Source organism: Ovis canadensis, chromosome 20, assembly GCF_042477335.2.
Source record: "Ovis canadensis isolate MfBH-ARS-UI-01 breed Bighorn chromosome 20, ARS-UI_OviCan_v2, whole genome shotgun sequence".
NCBI lineage: Eukaryota > Metazoa > Chordata > Mammalia > Artiodactyla > Bovidae > Ovis > Ovis canadensis.
The window spans coordinates 51554095-51571872 of NC_091264.1; the positions used below are offsets into that span (position 1 = coordinate 51554095).

At 38.7% G+C, this 17778-nt stretch overlaps 1 protein-coding gene across 4 annotated transcripts in view; it reads right to left on the bottom strand.

Annotated features, from left to right (window-relative positions):
- Nucleotides 1-17778, bottom strand: part of CDKAL1 (CDK5 regulatory subunit associated protein 1 like 1) — a 608618-nt gene that overhangs the window by 194563 nt on the left and 396277 nt on the right. For all 4 annotated transcript variants that reach the window (XM_069562792.1, XM_069562791.1, XM_069562793.1 and 1 more), the window contains one exon: nt 4831-4976. In XM_069562792.1, the coding sequence (XP_069418893.1) occupies nt 4831-4976 (146 nt within the window). The remainder of the gene's footprint in view (nt 1-4830; nt 4977-17778) is intronic.

Consider the following 17778-nt stretch of genomic DNA (forward strand, 5'->3'; position numbering starts at 1 on the left):
TTCATCGGGGAGTGACTGTAAATTCAACACAGCTCAAATGGGGAAGGACTCAAAGTTTATATCTAAGGCCCCAAGGTCCTGGGAACCCTAATTACAATCTCCTCATATATCATGGTGAAAAATTCTCTCATTGGGAGGTAACTCTTTAAAATTACACGAGAAAATAAAAGTAAATGATTCAAACATTCTACTTTTCTTAAATCCCAGTATTATGTTAAAAAGACAACAGACCAACTAGTAAAGTGACAGGGAATGAAAGTAAATTTACCAGGTATTTACTAAAATTAAAACACCTGAAATTATTAAATCTCTTGAAAACCCGAATTGCATCTCATGCTTTGTTCTATATAGTTTCCTTCCATACTGCTATAAATCCCATCACATCTTTCAAGAAATCATCTTATTCATTTAAATAAAAACATCAAAGGACTATGGTTAATTTTCCAACTACATTAATAAATTTGAATAGAATAATTTCAGTCATATGAGTGTCTGCTCGTGACCAGCTGTTTTAAATTAGTACATTAAGTAATTCAGACACTTTTCTTTGCAAAGGTTGCATGATTTAATAAAGTCCCATATGCCTCCACACGTGCCAACACTTCGAGGTTATCTTCAGTCCAGCTGCTGTTATGATAGTAGCTGCCAACTTTCAACCAACTGAAGAGAATAATGAATCAGCTTCAAGTTGGCTCATATGTAAACTTCTACTGCTCCTAGCTAAAACATGGCAATTTCAACTGTAAAGAAAATTAATTAAAAAGACTTCGCCTCTGCTGTCTGAGAAACATGGCCCCACAAATACTGCTGAATGAGGAGTTTCAAAGCGTGCAGCTTCAGGTAAAACCCCATAGTGTGGATTTCACTCTTAAATGCAGTAGGTTGTTTTAAAGATTGGATTTTTTGAAGAAACAGATTCGGAAATGCCTCGTCCCTAATTCATGATTATTTGAGAAGCCGCACACTGCTGGAGAAAAAATGAATTAATGTAACTCTTTATTTGTTAAAGGTTCATTACAGAAAAGGCTTCAGAGGAAACAAGATGTGAATAAAAAGGGCCACACTTACACAGAAGCTAAAAAGCAAGAAGCAAGCACCAGACCTACCATATTGAGTGAGCACCATCATCAAGTATTCAGTATGAGGCACAAAGTAGAGCTGCCTGGTGGCTCAGAGGGTAAAGCATCTGCCTGCAATGCAGGAGACCTGGGTTCGATCCCTGGGTCGGGATGATCCCCTGGAGAAGGAAATGGCAACCCACTCCAGTATTCTTGCCTGGAGAATCCCATGGACAGAGGAGTCTGGCGGGCTATAGTCCCTGGGGTCGCAGAGAGTCGGACATGACTGAGCGATTTCACTCACTCACAAAATAGAGCAACATAGCATCCGATCTCATCACTTCATGGCAAACAGAAGGGAAGTATTTTCTTGGGTTCCAAAATCACTGCAAACAGTGGCTGCAGCCATGAAATTAAAAGATGCTTCCTTCTTGGAAGGAAAGCTATGACAAATCAGGACAGCATATTAAAAAGCAAAGACATCACTTTGCTGACAAAAGGCCATATAGTGAAAGCTATGGTTTTTCCAGTAGTCATGTACAGAGGTGAGAGCTGGATCATAAAGAAGGCTGATCACTGAGGAACTGACACTTTAGAACTGTGGTCCTAGAGAAGACGTGAGAGTCTCTTGGACTGCAAGGAAATCAAACCAGTCAATCAATCCTAAAGGAAATCAAGCCTGAAAATTCATTGGAAGGACTGAAGCTGAAGCTGAAGCTCCAATACTTTGGCCACTGGATGTGAAGAGCTGATTCATTGGAAAAGACCCTGATGCTGGGAAAGATTGAAGGTGGGAGGAGAAGGGGGTGACAGAGGATGAGACAGTTGGATAGCATCACTGACTCAATGGACAAGAGTGTGAACAAACTCTGGGAGACAGTGGAGGACAGGGGAACCCAGTGTGCTCCAGTCCATGGGGTTGCAAAGAGTCAGATACGACTTACAGGCTGAACAACACCACAGGAGCAACATGGCAATATCAGACCTTCTTTCTAAGAATGACAATACTGTATTAGATTTTAATAAACACTGGATGAAACAACTACGTGCTGGATCAGTTACCCAGACTGGGAGTCTATAGAAATCCATGAAACTTTGCTGTTTCCATGAAGCAGTAATTTATTTGGCTTGAAGTTATGTGAGATTTTTATAGGGAAAAATAAGCAAATGTCAGAGCTTAAAATATTTCATTTATTCCTATATGTCCATCATCACTGGAAATGATTCACTGGATAGATGGACTTCTCTGAGAGGACAGAAAAAGTTTTCTACTAAAGAGAAAGTTAGATTAGAGTCTGCACAAGAGTGAACCTGTACTAGTCCAAGGAAGAAGACAAACTGGACAAAACATATAATTTTTTGGTTCTGATGAACTGTCTAAAACTATAAATAGTACAAGAGTTAATTAAAAAAAATTTTTTAGATCCTAACTGGCTAGACTTGTATTTTCCAATTCCAGTGATTCATAGCACCTGAAACTGAAACTGTGGATGGATGGGTGGGATGGGCTATCTTCTCCAGCAATCTCTAATTCCCTCTTACAGGGACCGCTGATATTTCTAGTGCTGGAAATCCTGGAGATCCCTGGGTAGGTTCTGGAGTCTTCCAGACAGTTTGGGTAATTCTAGAAAAGCTCTGTGGATGCCTCAGAGTAATTCAGAATCCAAAGAAAGAAAAATGAGCTCAGCACTATTTTCTAATTCCTTGGCGTGATCCATCTTTTGACCCCTATTTAGCTCATGGATGCTGCTGAAAGTGTTCAAGAGGCAACAGACTTAAAAGGTCCATCTTTGGAGTAGCATAAAAGGCTAGAACTTGTCAGGAACTTGTTGTCCAGTTAAGCAGCCACAGTACTTCCCAAAAAAACTGAGTTAGCACTTACCCAAATGGAGGCAAAGGAAGCTGTTGATTCCTTTACCTTCATTGAATCACATTAATAAAACTATTTGGAAAGTGCTCTTGTCTATTTTGCACAAAAGGCTATGTCTTCTCTCGGCAAAATCTTGTGCAAACGTATGAACCATGTGCTTATCTGCTATTGCTACTGCATTACCTGCTACTGCTCTGGTAAGCAAGAGGTAAGAAATTTCACAGATGTAACAATTTATTTGAGGCTTCCTAGGTGGCCCAGTGGTAAAGAATCCTCCTGCCAAAGCAGCAGACTCTGGTTTGACCCCTAGGTCAAGAAGATACCTTCAAAGAGGAAATGGCAACCCACTTTAGTGTTTTTGCCTAGAGAATTCCATGGACAGAGGGGCCTGATAAGCTATAGTCCTTGGGGTCTCAAAAGAGTCAGATATGACCGAGCAACTGAGCACAGCACATATCACAACAATTTATTTGTAATTCTGAAAACAAGACACTCACCCTACTGGTGTGCCCAAACTTGTCTGTACATGAGACAGCTTTACACAGAATAAGCTAGAACAGATGCAAAGGGGGGACACAGGCCAACAACAGACATCTAACATAAAAATCCTTATTCTTTAGCTTTGCCCTCTGTTCTCAAGATCAGGAAGTATTAGAGATCCATCATTATTCTGTTTTCCACTTTGAAAGTTGTATATACTTAATGATTATAATTATGAAATCCTAGAATAAGTATACTTTCCATTCACTGATTTGAATATTTGAACAATTAGCTGGATTTGCTTGAATGCAAACCAAGTGTCTTTATTTCTGGTGGTTAGGATAATCAAGAAACGCCTAGAGGTGAAAAAAAAAAAAATTAGACACATAAAGTGAAGATGAGGAAGGAAGGAGAAAGTAAACAGAAGAAAAAGACTCGTATGTAGTCAGGATAAGTGGCTAATTGAAGGTGGAAAAAATAATTGCTTACAATTTGTATAAAGCAATCATATCCATGTAGTACTTGGTACAAAGGTACATAATTATAAACAAGATGGAAATAAAGAGTTGTATTTTAATTAAGAAAAACAACAGAGGAAAAAATTATGGGAAAAAAAATTATGGAAAGTAGAAAGACCCATGCCACAAATATGCCAAGATAAATGACATATTCCCCAAGGGGAGAATAGTGCCCTGGACTTGAGAACGTTCCGAATGACCTTGGCCGGCACTATTTCCTGCCTTGTATAATCATAGAAGGCATTCACCCTTGGTGATGATGAGAAGTAGGATTTTTAAGAATATAATTATAGGCTGCAAGTGTTTTCTGTGGAAGCAAAATTATCATTCATGCCTGAGATTGTGTAAATATGCCTTAATTTTGGTCAATGGCAATTTGAACTTTAAAAAAACAGAATCTCAAAACCTTCTTATAAAGCTCCATTCTTCAAGAAAACTACAGGGGTAAGTGTGTAAAAGCAAAGACGTTCCCAGATACTCTTCCAAAAATGCTATTTCGTAGACAATTATCTCTTTTGTAGTGACATGATTTGACCTATCTCCATGTCAGAAACAGTTGACAACTTCAAGAAGCCACATGAAAGGAGATGTAAGCAGAGGAAAGCTAAAGCAGTTTCCATCTACTAGGTCAGGTACAGAAATGATCACAATGCATACTACCTTAGGAAGACTGGCAACTTTACACAAATTACTGGTGTGTGATGCCCAGATGGAAGGTGGATAAAACTGAGAGGAAAGAAGAAACCACATCAAGGGTGTCTAAGGAAAACTTAAAGGCTTTGAAAGCTTCAAAAGTCTCACCTCTCTCTGGTGCCTTTAATTGTGGCTACCATAAGTGCATTTTTGCCACATGCTTTTAAAAGAAAAAAGAAACGGTGATTTTCTTAAGTGCTAACAGACTTACTTGTCTTTCAGAAAATCCACCACTCTTTTGAAGTCAGCCACGCAGTATTCTCTTTTCATTTCCATGAGCACAGCGTCAGAGGCAGACTGAACTGGTATGTGCAGAAAAGCATAGACTCGGGGGTGATGAAGGATTTTTGCCATTTCCTTGAGAAAGATGGAAGGAGAAAACATTAATCATTTTAACAAATCAGAGAAGGGTTTCCCTCAGATCAACTCTCACAAATGCAAGTGAATAAACACAGCTAAAAACAGACCAATCCTCTAGGCTCCTCAGTGAAGTCCACTGACTGCACTCTAGGATGCATCTGGGAGTTTAACATGACCTCCCGAGGATTTAACCGAAGAGCTGCTTTCTCATGGTCATTGCCTCTCTTAGGTGACGAAACAGAGATAAACTCATGTAAATCCTAGAGACTAAAAAGATTTCTGAGTTCTTCAAAAATAAGCACCACTCATCCCTTGCCTCAAGGTAATGTTATAATATTCTGGCCTGTTACATTAGCAGCAGAAACAGCAATATTTAAGGCAAACAGTTGAAGCTGTAGAATCCTGAGTACTTGAATAAAGTTCCCAAATTTACAGCAAGTCAATACTTTTTTTTAAATACTAAAGCAGAAAAATAAATCTGTGACTCACCTATTTCTTTTTCAGCTAGCTACCAAACACTTACTTTTGAGCATGCAAAAGGCACAGTATCAATGAAGCCAAGTAGTTCACCTCTGGTCACCTACTGCTATCTACCTATAAGCTGCAGAGTTTCAAAGAGGAGAAAGAAGGGAAGAGCAGGAAGAAGAATCTGTCTGGCAAAGTTAAAAGAGAGCAGGCTTGAGTGAAATAATTAGGAAATACACAGATTGTTCTAAATTCTTCCAAGGATATGAAGTGGACAGGAAAAAGAATGGTAAAAGGAATACTGAGGTAAGGAAACCATTTAAGTGAGCAATAAGAAAAATGTGCCAAACTTATGGCCCAGCAATGGTGGGGGAGGAGGAGGGGGAAGCGGGGAAAAGAGGGAGATGAGAGAGAGTGGACACTAAGGGTCCGAAAGAGATAACAGTGTCAAGAAAGGAACTGCTCTTTAGTAACCTGCATGGGTCCAGTGATTTCAGTTTTCAAAGTACTGTACTGTACTCACATCTGCTATCTGATTTTATCATTAGAAAAGCATTTTGAGGGATCTTGAGGACTCAAAGAGCCACCTAATTCCATAGAGGTGACTGCCTCTTTGCTATTCAGGGGTCAGTCATGTATATGTATCACCCATGCCCTTTGCCCCTTCATTTTCTTTCCACTAGTATTTTGACCAAAGTGGAAGGAAAGAATGACAAACTCAAGCTACTTATTTTCTTAGGAGTAGCTTAGTTGGTTTAAAAAAATCCTTCCGATTAAGAAATTCAAATAACCAAATGATATTACTCATGGATATCCTTTACTGACCTTCTCTTCCAGGAATTAATTGGGATATAGGACTGAGCAACTAACACACCCAAACACACTGTGTTAAACATAGATTACTAAATTGGGACTGAAGTTCAAGAATTTATTTGGCAGCAAAATACCTGGCTAACACATTACCTGAAGTTCTCCTTCACAAAACTTACATTTCTTGCCTGGGTATTTAGTCAGAAGGCTCTTCACCTCCTTATTCAAGACTACTATGTATAAGGCTGTGGGAGGCAGGCCTGAACATTTATCATCACTACCGACTCTGAGTAAATACATTGGCCTCCTGCTATGACTCTGCGTCTTTCAGGTTTTTTACACCTGAGTATCAGCATTCTTGAACAGTGTGAAAAAAAACAATTACACAAAAATCTGTTTTCTAAAGGGGCAGGACTCAGTTTTAGCTAACCTGCAACATACATACTGTGGCAAAAAAAATGACACCTTTACAAGTAACACAATTTGTGAATCCAAGTTCTACTCTCAATCTCTGTGCACTGGTTTTCTTATCTGAAGAATGAAGACAGTGGTAATTCCCACCTCATAGGGTTACTGGGCTATGGTAAGAATAAGACAACCCAGTAAAGTGCTTATGTGTTAGTATTTAAGACATAAATTATCTAACATTCTTCTTCTTTGGAGAATGTTTAAAATTCATACTAACACATTTTCATATATGTTAATTAAAACATCAATAGGCAGAACTGCTTTTCAACAAGGTAGCTTCCTTAGCTAGTAAGTGAAGGAGTGATAACCTGTACTGATTTGCAAAAAATAAATTTGGAAGGGGTTCCCAGTGAACATGACCTGGGGGCCAGAAGGGGTGCAGTCTCTCTCTATTGGAAACACTCAGGGTGGCCCTTCTACTATAAACAGGATATTTCACTAGATGAAACATCACCCTATTATAGTATGACAATTTTCAAATTAAAATGTTAATAGAAAACAAGCAGGATAAATTTGGTGGGTTTTCTCCCCTTTGGCTCTCAAAGTAAGATTTCCCAACAGTAATTATCTCCAGCTTCATACTACAGACTTTACAACTTCATAAAAGAAGCAACACAAACATAAGCTCACCCCTTGCATAAAGTCTGTACTTCTTTCATTAGAAGAACCACAACTTAACATATATTAACATAACCCAAAGAGACAAAGCAGATTTTTTTTGTATTGTTTTTCCTTCTATCCCTCTTCTCACTTAATACTGTTGGTTACATATAACCTCCAATACTTTGGCCATCTGATGCAAAGAGATGACTCATTGGAAAAGACCCTGATGCTGGGAAAGACTGAGGGCAGGAGGAGAAGGGGACGACAGTGGATGAGATGTTTGGATGGCATCATCGACTCAGTGGACTTGAGTTTGAGCAAACTCCAGGAGATAGTGCAGGACAAGGAAGCCTTGTGTGCTGCAGTCCACGGGGTCACAAAGAATTGGACACAACTGAATGACTGAACAACAAATGAATAACCTTTGGGCTACTTCCCATTTCAAAATTCTTCTCTATTTTTAAGGTTTAGTTTGGAGTTCCAGATTCTCTGGTATAAGGGATGACTTCTTATTCTGTGATGCCTCAGCAACCTGTTCCTGCAATCACCAACATATTTCCTTAAATCTACCAGGCAACGTGGCCGTGCATCTCCCAAACAGAAGGTCCACAAGGGCGGTAATCATGTATTACTCCAGTCTCTGGATTCTACAATGGCTAGGACTATGCCAAGTATATACCACCAAACACATAAACAGAGATTTAAGTCAGAACTACATCCACATACAAAGAGAAAGATTTAAAATATAATTGCTATTTGACAGTAAAACAAACTTTCCATTAGTCCCACTTGGCTAAAGAAGGTAGATAAGCACATATTCAGGCAGGTATACAAGCAGATAATTGGCCTGCCTTAATTGTAGAACTTTGGCCACCTGATACAAACAATCTAGTCACTGGAAAAGACCCTGAGGCTGGGAAAGATTGAAGGCAAAAGGAGAAGAGGGCGGCAGAGGATGAGAGGAGAGTGTGAGGGACAGGGAGTCTCTGCGTGCTACAGTCCATAGTTTGCAAAGAGTCAGACACAACTTAGCAACTGAACAGCAACAATTTTAGAAGCCAAGATCAGATACTTTCTAGGTAACCCCAACATGGGTTATAGCTCTAAAAATCTGCTGGAGCTTTGGATTAAAATCACAGTGTACATTCTTATGGAAGTAATTTACAAATGGTGTGCTCAAGAACAGCAGTCAAGAGCAACCCTAAGCTCTGAGGTGTGTAATAGAGACTGAACACAAGTGACGTCACTCTGCTGACAAAGGTCTGTACATTCAAGGCTATGGTCTCCCCAGTGGTCACGTATGGTTGTGAGAGCTGGACTGTAAAGGCAGAACACCTCCAAACTGCGGCGCTGGAGAAGACTTCTGAAAGTCCCTTGGACAGCAAGGTCAAATCAGTCAATCTTAAGGGAGATCAACCTTGAATATTCACTGAAAGGACTGATGCTGAAGCTGAAGCTCCAGTATTCTGGTCATCTGATGCAAACAGATGACTCATTGGAAAAGTCCCTGATGCTGGGAAAGATCCAGGGCAGAGGAAGAAGAGGGCATCAGGGGATGAGATGGTTAAATGGCATCACCAACTCATGAATTTGGGCAAACTCTGGAGATGGTGAAGGACAGTGAGGCCTGGCGTGCTGCAGTCCATGGAATCACAAAGAGTGGGACACAACTGGGTGACTGAACAACAACGAAACAGGCAAGTATGTGGGCAGGCATGTGCACACACAGGTGTGTGTTTTGAGGAGCCCTTGTAGCAACTAGCATAGAAATAGTATCTATTAATATTTTAATACAAGTTCATTTTTAATGTAAGGGTGGAAGTATCAAGGCTGCTTAAAATACAAATGTTGACTACTTTGTAGGTAAGGCCCACAGAATGCCTAACAGATCAAGAAAATAGTATTTCTATCTGTTGTTTTCACATGGAGATTTCCTATTACAAGCTGGTAATCATCTCAGTGTTAGATTTTTAATGAACTTAAAAAGCAAAGAAAAAATTAATGAATGAAAACAGGCTTAGTTTTGAAAAATAATTTATATATGGTATATTTTTAAAAGCAATGTTAAGTCTCACTTTTAGTGCCCTGCAATTATCAAATTAGTCATCATTTTCTACCTGGTATTGAATATATATACAGTAGGAGCCAACAAAGTCACTCAGTGTGTGGGAGTATATAATATACATTAATACTTGCATTCAGATGTCCCTGCAATTCATTCACAGTGAAAGCCCTCTCAGATTATAACTTTGTTGGGAAGTATATGCATACTTACAATGCAAAATTTAACATTGCTATTTTTTTTTTTAGCTAACCTAAGATACATGAGCTAACCTAAGAAGCAAGCATACATAATATACATAAGCTAACCTAAGAATACCTTAAAAAAAAAAGAAGAAACTATGCCATTTACCCTTAGGAATTTAAAAATAGCTTATTTGATATATAAATACATACCATACCATTCACTCATAAAAAGTAAGAAATTATTAGTAAATGTTAAGTATATTTACAGGATGGTGCAGAGTCCCTAGAAAATTCTTATCACTCAAAAGTAAACTCCACCCAGCAAACCCACTCCTAGATATACACCCTGAGGAAACCAAAATTGGAAACAACACATGTATCCCATCATATATTGCAGCACTATTTACAATAGCTAGAACACGGAAGCAACCTAGATGCCCATCAACAGATGAGTAGATAAAGAAGCTGTGGTACATATACACAATGGAATATTACTCAGCCATAAAAAACACACATTTGAGTCAGTTCTAATGAGGTGGATGAACCTAGAGCCTATTATACACAGTGAAGTAAGTCAGAAAGAGAAAGATAAATATCATATACTAACGCATATATATGGAATCTAGAAAAATGGTACTGAAGAATTTCCTTACAGGGCAGCAATGGAGAAACAGACATAGAGAATAGACTTATGGACATGGGGAGAGGGGAGGAGAGGGTGAGATGGATGGAGAGAGAAATGTGGAAACTTACATTACCTTATGTAAAATAGATAGCCAATGGGAATTTGCTGCATGACTAAGGAAACTCAAAAAGGGTTATATCTAATAACCTCAGATATGCAGATGACACCATCCTTGTGGCAGAAAGTGAAGAGGAACTAAAAAGCCTTTTGATGAAAGTAAAAGAGGAGAGTGAAAAAGTTGGCTTAAAGCTCAACATTCAGAAAACGAAGATCATGGCATCTGGTCCCATCACTTCATGGGAAATAGATGGGGAAACAGTGGAAACAGTGGCTGACTTTATTTTGGGGGGCTCCAAAATCACTGCAGATGGTGACTGCAGCCATGAAATTAAAAGACGCTTACTCCTTGGAAGAAAAGTTATGACCAACCTAGATAGCATATTCAAAAGCAGAGATATTACTTTGCCGACTAAGGTCCGTCTAGTCAAGGCTATGGTTTTTCCAGTGGTCATGTATGGATGTGAGAGTTGGACTGCAAAGAAGGCTGAGCACTGAAGAATTGATGCTTTTGAACTGTGGTGTTGGAGAAGACTCTTGAGAGTCCCTTGGACTGCAAGGAGATCCAACCAGTCCATTCTGAAGGAGATCAGCCCTGGGATTTCTTTGGAAGGAATGATGCTAAAGCTGAAACTCCAGTACTTTGGCCACCTCATGCGAAGAGTTGACTCATTGGAAAAGACTCTGATGCTGGGAGGGATTGGGGGCAGGAAGAAAAGGGGACGACGGAGGATGAGATGGCTGGATGGCATCACCGACTCAATGGACATGAGTTTGGCTGTACTCTGGGATTTGGTGATGGACAGGGAGGCCTGGCATGCTGTGATTCATGGGGTCGCAGAGTCAGACATGACCGAGCACCTGAACTGACCTGACTGATAGCTGATTCATGTTGAGGTTTGACAGAAAACAACAAAATTCTATAAAGCAATTATCTTTTGATTAAAAAAATAAATAAATTTAAAAAACAAGTAAACTCCATTTGGAGTGGAACTTTCTGTGGCCCATGAAAGTACATTTCTCTGTCCCGTGTTCTAGTTTTGTAACTGATATACATTTCCATTCCAATATGTATTGAAGAGTGGTTAAGAGAAAGGACTCAGCAGTCTGAACAGGCTTAGGCTCTAAATCTGGTTATTCTATTGACTGTTCTTCACTGCAGTCACATTATTTAAATGTTTCTGAATGTTTGTTTTCTTCATTCATAAAATGACAGTGTATCAGTAGCATGCATCAGGTGATACTGTATATGACCTCAAAACTCTTGGTGGCTTGTAACAACAAAAATGTAACTCTTCCTCATATTACAGGAATGTCATAGATTGGTTGAAGCTTTGCTTAAGTCACTTTCACTTCCAACCTTAAAATGTGGAAGAGGGGAAAGCAAAGAGAGACACAGAGAATCATCAACTTGAACCATATGCCCAGAAATCCTGCCTGTCACTTCTGCATGCATTTCACTGGCCACTGCAGGTCTCACAGCTACTCTCAGGTTTAATAGGCAGAGATTCTAACGCGGAGGAGGGAGAGGCAGAGATTCCATCACAGAGAGGGAAACCAGAATGCCTGGCAAGCAATGATACAATCTACCAGAGAAATAATAAAAAATTCCTACACCAAAGACGGAGGGGTCAGATGAGAGATACATAAAGTACTCAGTGGAGTGCCTGACACAAGTGAGCGCTCCTTCATCAGAGGAGGCTGTTATGTGTCCCCATGTTTAGAAAACACAAAGGAGGTTACTGCCTTCTTTGCATCCCCATCCCAGAGACACAGTTTGCTGTTTAATAAACACTGGTTTTGCTGAGTCATTTTATATACCAAGCATCTGTAACTAGAGCAGAACATACTTTCCACTCTATTCCATGTGACACATGAAACAAAAGTTATCTGAAATTAGCATCATTTGGGATAATCAGATCATAAATAAAGGAGAGTTGAATATTTCTAGACAGATCTCTAACATCTGCCTTCAGACTGGATTCTTTAATTGGGGCTACCAGGGTGGTGCTAGTGGTAAAGAACCTACCAGTCAATGCTAAGTATTTATTTACTTCATATTAAAGAGAAGCCAACTGAACTGTCTGAATTGAATGCTCAGTCTAACTAGGTTGAATGTATCAATACTATCCCTATTAAATTGATCAGGTATTGATTCATTCTTTTAGTGTTTGGTAGACATGGTCTTTTTTAAAGGGAAAAGTATATATACTTTTTAAAGTATACACACACACGTATATATATACCTGTTTTTTACCATATACTTGTTCATGTTATATAGTGTTTGAAGCACAACAGATTTTGTTGTTTGTTTTCTTCTGTTTTATCTTATTTTAAAATTAGTACAGTAAACCTGACTTTTTTTCTATGTGTTCAGTTTCATGAATTTTAATATATGTGTAGATTTATGTAACGATCACCACATGCCAGATATAAGAGCTCTCTTTGGATTTCTTGGCCTTAGCAGAGTAGAATAATAATTTTAAAATAAAACAAGCCATTGATAATATCAGTTGAAAATAAATGTGTTTATAATTAACAACTCTTAGTGTTTTGACATTTAGTATTGACATATATTCTTATCTTCATAATGTAAAGTCTGATTACCGACTCGGACACTGAGATGAGTATGACACTGAGGTGAACTGGTAATGGTAATTGGGCACTAAAGTCCTTTTAACATTTCTATGAAAGCTAATTAGGACACACATTTTGTCTTCAGTTATTTTAATGCAAATACTGAAAATGTTAACTCTGTGCAGTTTAGAAGTGAATTTCCTATTATCATTAAGTTATAGATCAAGTGTAAATTAGAATCTGTTCACAATATCAACTCCTTTTCATTTGGGATATAAGGACGGGAAATGTTCTCTTTTTATGCTCCCTAGTTTACTTTCTAATGCTACTAATGTTAATTTATCTTTAAATGGCTGAGAAGAAGCTTGCATGCAGGTTTGCTAAGTTGTCTCAGTCGTGTCCGACTCTCTGCGACTCCATGGATTGTACTCTCCAGGTCCCTCTGTCCATGGGATTCTCCAGATAAGAATACTGGAGTCAGTTGCCATGCCCTCCTCCAGGGGATCCTCCTGACCCAGGGATGGAACTCAAGTCTCCTAAAGCTCCTGCACTGTAGGTAGATTCTCTACCACTGAGCCACCAGGGAAGCCTCAAGAATAAGTTCAGATGCAGGGAACTGACTTAGTGGCTGATACAGTGTCATTAATGAAGTAATGGGTGAAACATAACTCTGGTCTTATTTTACCTTGACTTATATGACTTTAAGAGTATTATTGAAGGTGACTCCAGAAATAGGATCTCCTAGAACACAGACACTGATTTTGTCTTTAATGCATAACTGCAAAGAGTTAACATTTTCAGTGTTTGCATTAAAATAAGTGATGACAAATGTCTGTCCTAATCAGACATTTTACCTTTACCTAGAAATCTTTGTAGGACTTACTCCAAAACAGCCATATTGATTATTATTGAACGATTCCATCATCTGTTCATTCAACTATAAATTAATTGTTTAAGTGCCAGGCAGCAAGGAAATGAGGAGATACAGAAAAGCGCAGTATGCTCTTGGGGTATGAGCATGGATGGTAAAATTGCAGGACAGAAGAGCTAAATGAAGTCTGTACAGAATGCTCTGGCGGTGAGAATAAAACTACCCCAAAAAGAGATATTTAAAATAACATAATATTGCTGCAACAGGGATGAACTTTGAAAACATTATGCTAAGTGAAATCAGCCAGACCAAAAGGAAAAATATTGCATGAGTTCACTTACATGAGGTACCTACAATAGGCATACTCCAGAGAGATAAAGGGGAGAGAGGCACAGGGAGTGTATTGTTTAATGGGCACAGAATTTCAGTTTAGGAAATGAAAAAGTTCCAGAGATGGACTGTGGTTATGGGTACATAATACTGTGAATGTACTTAATGTCAGTCAACTGTACACTCAAAAACAGTCAACAGGTATAACAACACATAAGATATAAGGTGGTATATCTTATAAAGTGATCCAGTGACCTGTCATATCAGTTCTGCTTTTTTTAATCTAATAATATAAATTCTATCTTTAAAAGTACATTTGGGAAAAGTAATAAGTACGCTTGGAGACCACTTAATGATTCTCTACCTATTTACTCTTTTATCAAATACACTGACTGTAAAATTATTTGTTGAAATTACCTTAAAGAAAGAATTGTTTGAGGGTTGGACTCATAGATTTTACAGGCTAAACCTGCTACTCACTTCTAAAATAAAGATGTACATGGTAATTAGTGAACATAAAATAATGAAAAAAACACATTATTCTGTTTTAAAAAATGAAAGTCTTTATTTTATACAAAGGTAATAGATACTCATTTTTAAGGTTTTGGGAAAACAGAAAAAATAGAGAAAAACAAATCACAGTTCAAGCAATGTTGTTACTATCATCATGAAACAATTATAAAATTATACTTGATACGAGCTAGTGGACTTAGAAAATCTAAAATGATTTTCAAAGACCAAATATCAAGTTAATAATATTTCTTGGCAATATATCATTCTGTGAGAGCTCTATTTCTTCAGATATGAAAGAAGCAAAAACTTTCTTCTAAGCAGGGTCCAAATCACCCAGGTCCTTATACTCAAGGGACTCCTAATACTCCCACATTAGCATAACGAGAGAAACTGGAATACGAAAACAACAAACAAAGGAGAATCAGAGTTAAGAATCAGCAAAACAGCTCAGAGTCATTCCTGAAGAAGTTATTACCAGTAGAGCAGTGTTGGTATTATGATGAGAGAGCAGAAAAAAATAGACATGGAAGAAATTTCTTTGTTCAAAAAGACAAAAATGAGAATGAAAGTAAAAGGAAAAGAGGGAGGGGCAAATCTTTCCCCACTCTCAAATTTATTGCAAGGGAATTCTTGCCTGGAGAATCCCATTGACAGAGAAGCCTGGGCAGGCTACAGTCCATGGGGTCCCAAAGAGTTGGATAAGACTGAAGCCAATTAGCACAAGGGAATTAAAAAAAAAAAAAAAGACCATAAGCAGTCACTTAACTGGAATGATTATTAGAGGAAAGGAGAAAGATCTCAGCAGTCTCTGAATCACATCCTATTAAGTGGTACAGTAGTAGTAAAAGTAAAAGTGAAAGTTGCTCAGTCCTGTCCAACTCTTTTGACCCCATGGAAAGAGGCTGCTCTGTCCATGGAATGCCAGTCTCCTCTGTTCATGGAATTGTCCAGGCCAGAATCCAGGAGTGGGTAGCCTTTCCCTTCTCCAGGGGATCTTCGCAACCCAGGGACTGAACCCAAGTCTCATGCATTGCAGGCGGATTCTTTACCATCTGAGCCACCAGGGAAGCCCAACAGTAGTAGCTGTCATAGTAATAACAACAATGATGACAGATAGCCTCCTTAGGTGCCGGGGGGTACCATTTGCTAATTCATGCTGAAACCTGCAGAGCTGGGGGGCAGGGGCTTTCAGGCGAGTTTTAGTCCCTTAGGCCTCCCCTAAATTCCAAAGAGCAGACTCAAGTCTAATTATCCAAGTTTGAGAACACAGACACAAAGGAAAAGTAGTGAAGCAAGAAAAGTACTAAAAGCTGAAACAATAGTTTAGGGATATAAGAGAGTCCAAGTTCCTCCTCAAGGGATATACATAACAATCTGACACACACCTTTGAGATGTTCTGCAGAAACTAAGACCCACACCCAAGTGGGAGATGGCAATTACATACTGACCACAAGCTCTAGACTTCTGACTGTGGTACAGTCACAGGTCTGTGAACCATAAGGTGGATGATTAAGATTTCCAGAACATCACCCTGTTACCTCACCACCAACAGATCACAGAGAAGTCCATGAGCTGCAACCCTCACCCCAAATTCTGTCTTTAAAAATCCTTCCCTGAAAGTCATCAGGGAGCTCAGGTCTTTGGAGTGGGAGGGGCCCATTCTCCTTGCAAGGCACCCTGCAATGAATGCTACACTTTCCTTCATACAACTTAGTGCCAGCAGACTGGCTTTGGTGAGTCAGGAAAGCAGACCCAAGTTTACTTTGATGACAACACTCATTATCTCATTTAAATTTCTGTGCAAACCTAGAAAGCAGTTTTACTGAATCTAAGACTCAGGGAAGTTAAAACCTTGTTCAAGGTCAATGGTACAGCTGTAGTATAAACACAGGCACCCTGATTAAAGCTACAATAGACCGACTCTCAAATATTCCTCTTTCATATATACATTATTTTGAGCTAAAGGCAACTGAGAACCAGCAGACCCAGGAAAAGCTCAAAAAATGGCACCTTTGTTTTCCTTTGGTAAAAGGAATTTCTACATATAAAATTTCCATTTTTAAAGGTAGAAATTTTGGGCAAAAAAAGATGTAAACATGGAAATTCCACACTGAGAACAAAATTTTAGCAATTCCTATCAACAGTGGTGACAGAAGACTCTCGAGAGTCCGTTGACAGCAAGGAGATCAAACCAGTCAATCCTAAAGGAAATCAGTCCGGAATATTCATTGGAAGGACGGATACTAAGGCTGAAGCTCCAGTACCTTGGCTGAAGCTCCAATACTCTGGCCTAGTATCACTGACTCAACAGATATGAATCTTAGCAAATTCCAGGAGACAGTGAAGGACAGGGAAGCCTGGCGTGCTGCCGTCCATGGGGTCAGAGTCAGATCTGACTGAGTGAATGAGAAACAACAACAAATCAATGGTGAAGACAAGACTTAAAAAGGCATAAGAAACCTTTCTAAACAATCCCTGTTCCTAGTCACTATACAGTTCCTAGTTCCTATACAGTTCCTATACAGTTCCTAGTCACTTTCCCATAACTAGTTTTCTACACCCAGAAGCTACATTTTCTTTAGTTTTCGCATAAGATGGTAAGTAAACCCAAGTTCTAAACACCCTTTAGGGTTACTGACTACTGGGTGCTTCCATGCACATAGGCAGGAAGCACATGTTAATAACCTTTCTTCTCTTACTAATCTATCTTTGGCTAGTCTAACTTAGAGAAACCACCTGGAGATCCTTAGATAGGTAGAGGAAAAGATTTTGTACTCTCCTACACTCTGCTCCACCAAAACGTGTCTCACAAATGTGTCCTCACTAAATCTGAAATAATTTTTGAGGACCAGCATTAATTAATTCACATGACAATGTAAACAGTAAATCATTTCTCGAAACAGGGCTGCAAATAAACAGTGAAGAGTTTTCGCTCCAAAACAACACCAAAAACACAAAGACAACTAAAAATTTTCAGTTTGCAAAATTCTCCTTACATTTGATTTATTAAAATGTGAAATTTCCCCAAATGTCTCAAAATGCATGAATTAAATGGCTCTTACTACAGTACTTGAAATTAAAAGAAAAATTAATAGACTCTTTTTACTTTTTTGCTATTGAATAATATGGAATTTGAGTTCAAAATGATAAATGGGTATATGATTTTTATAAA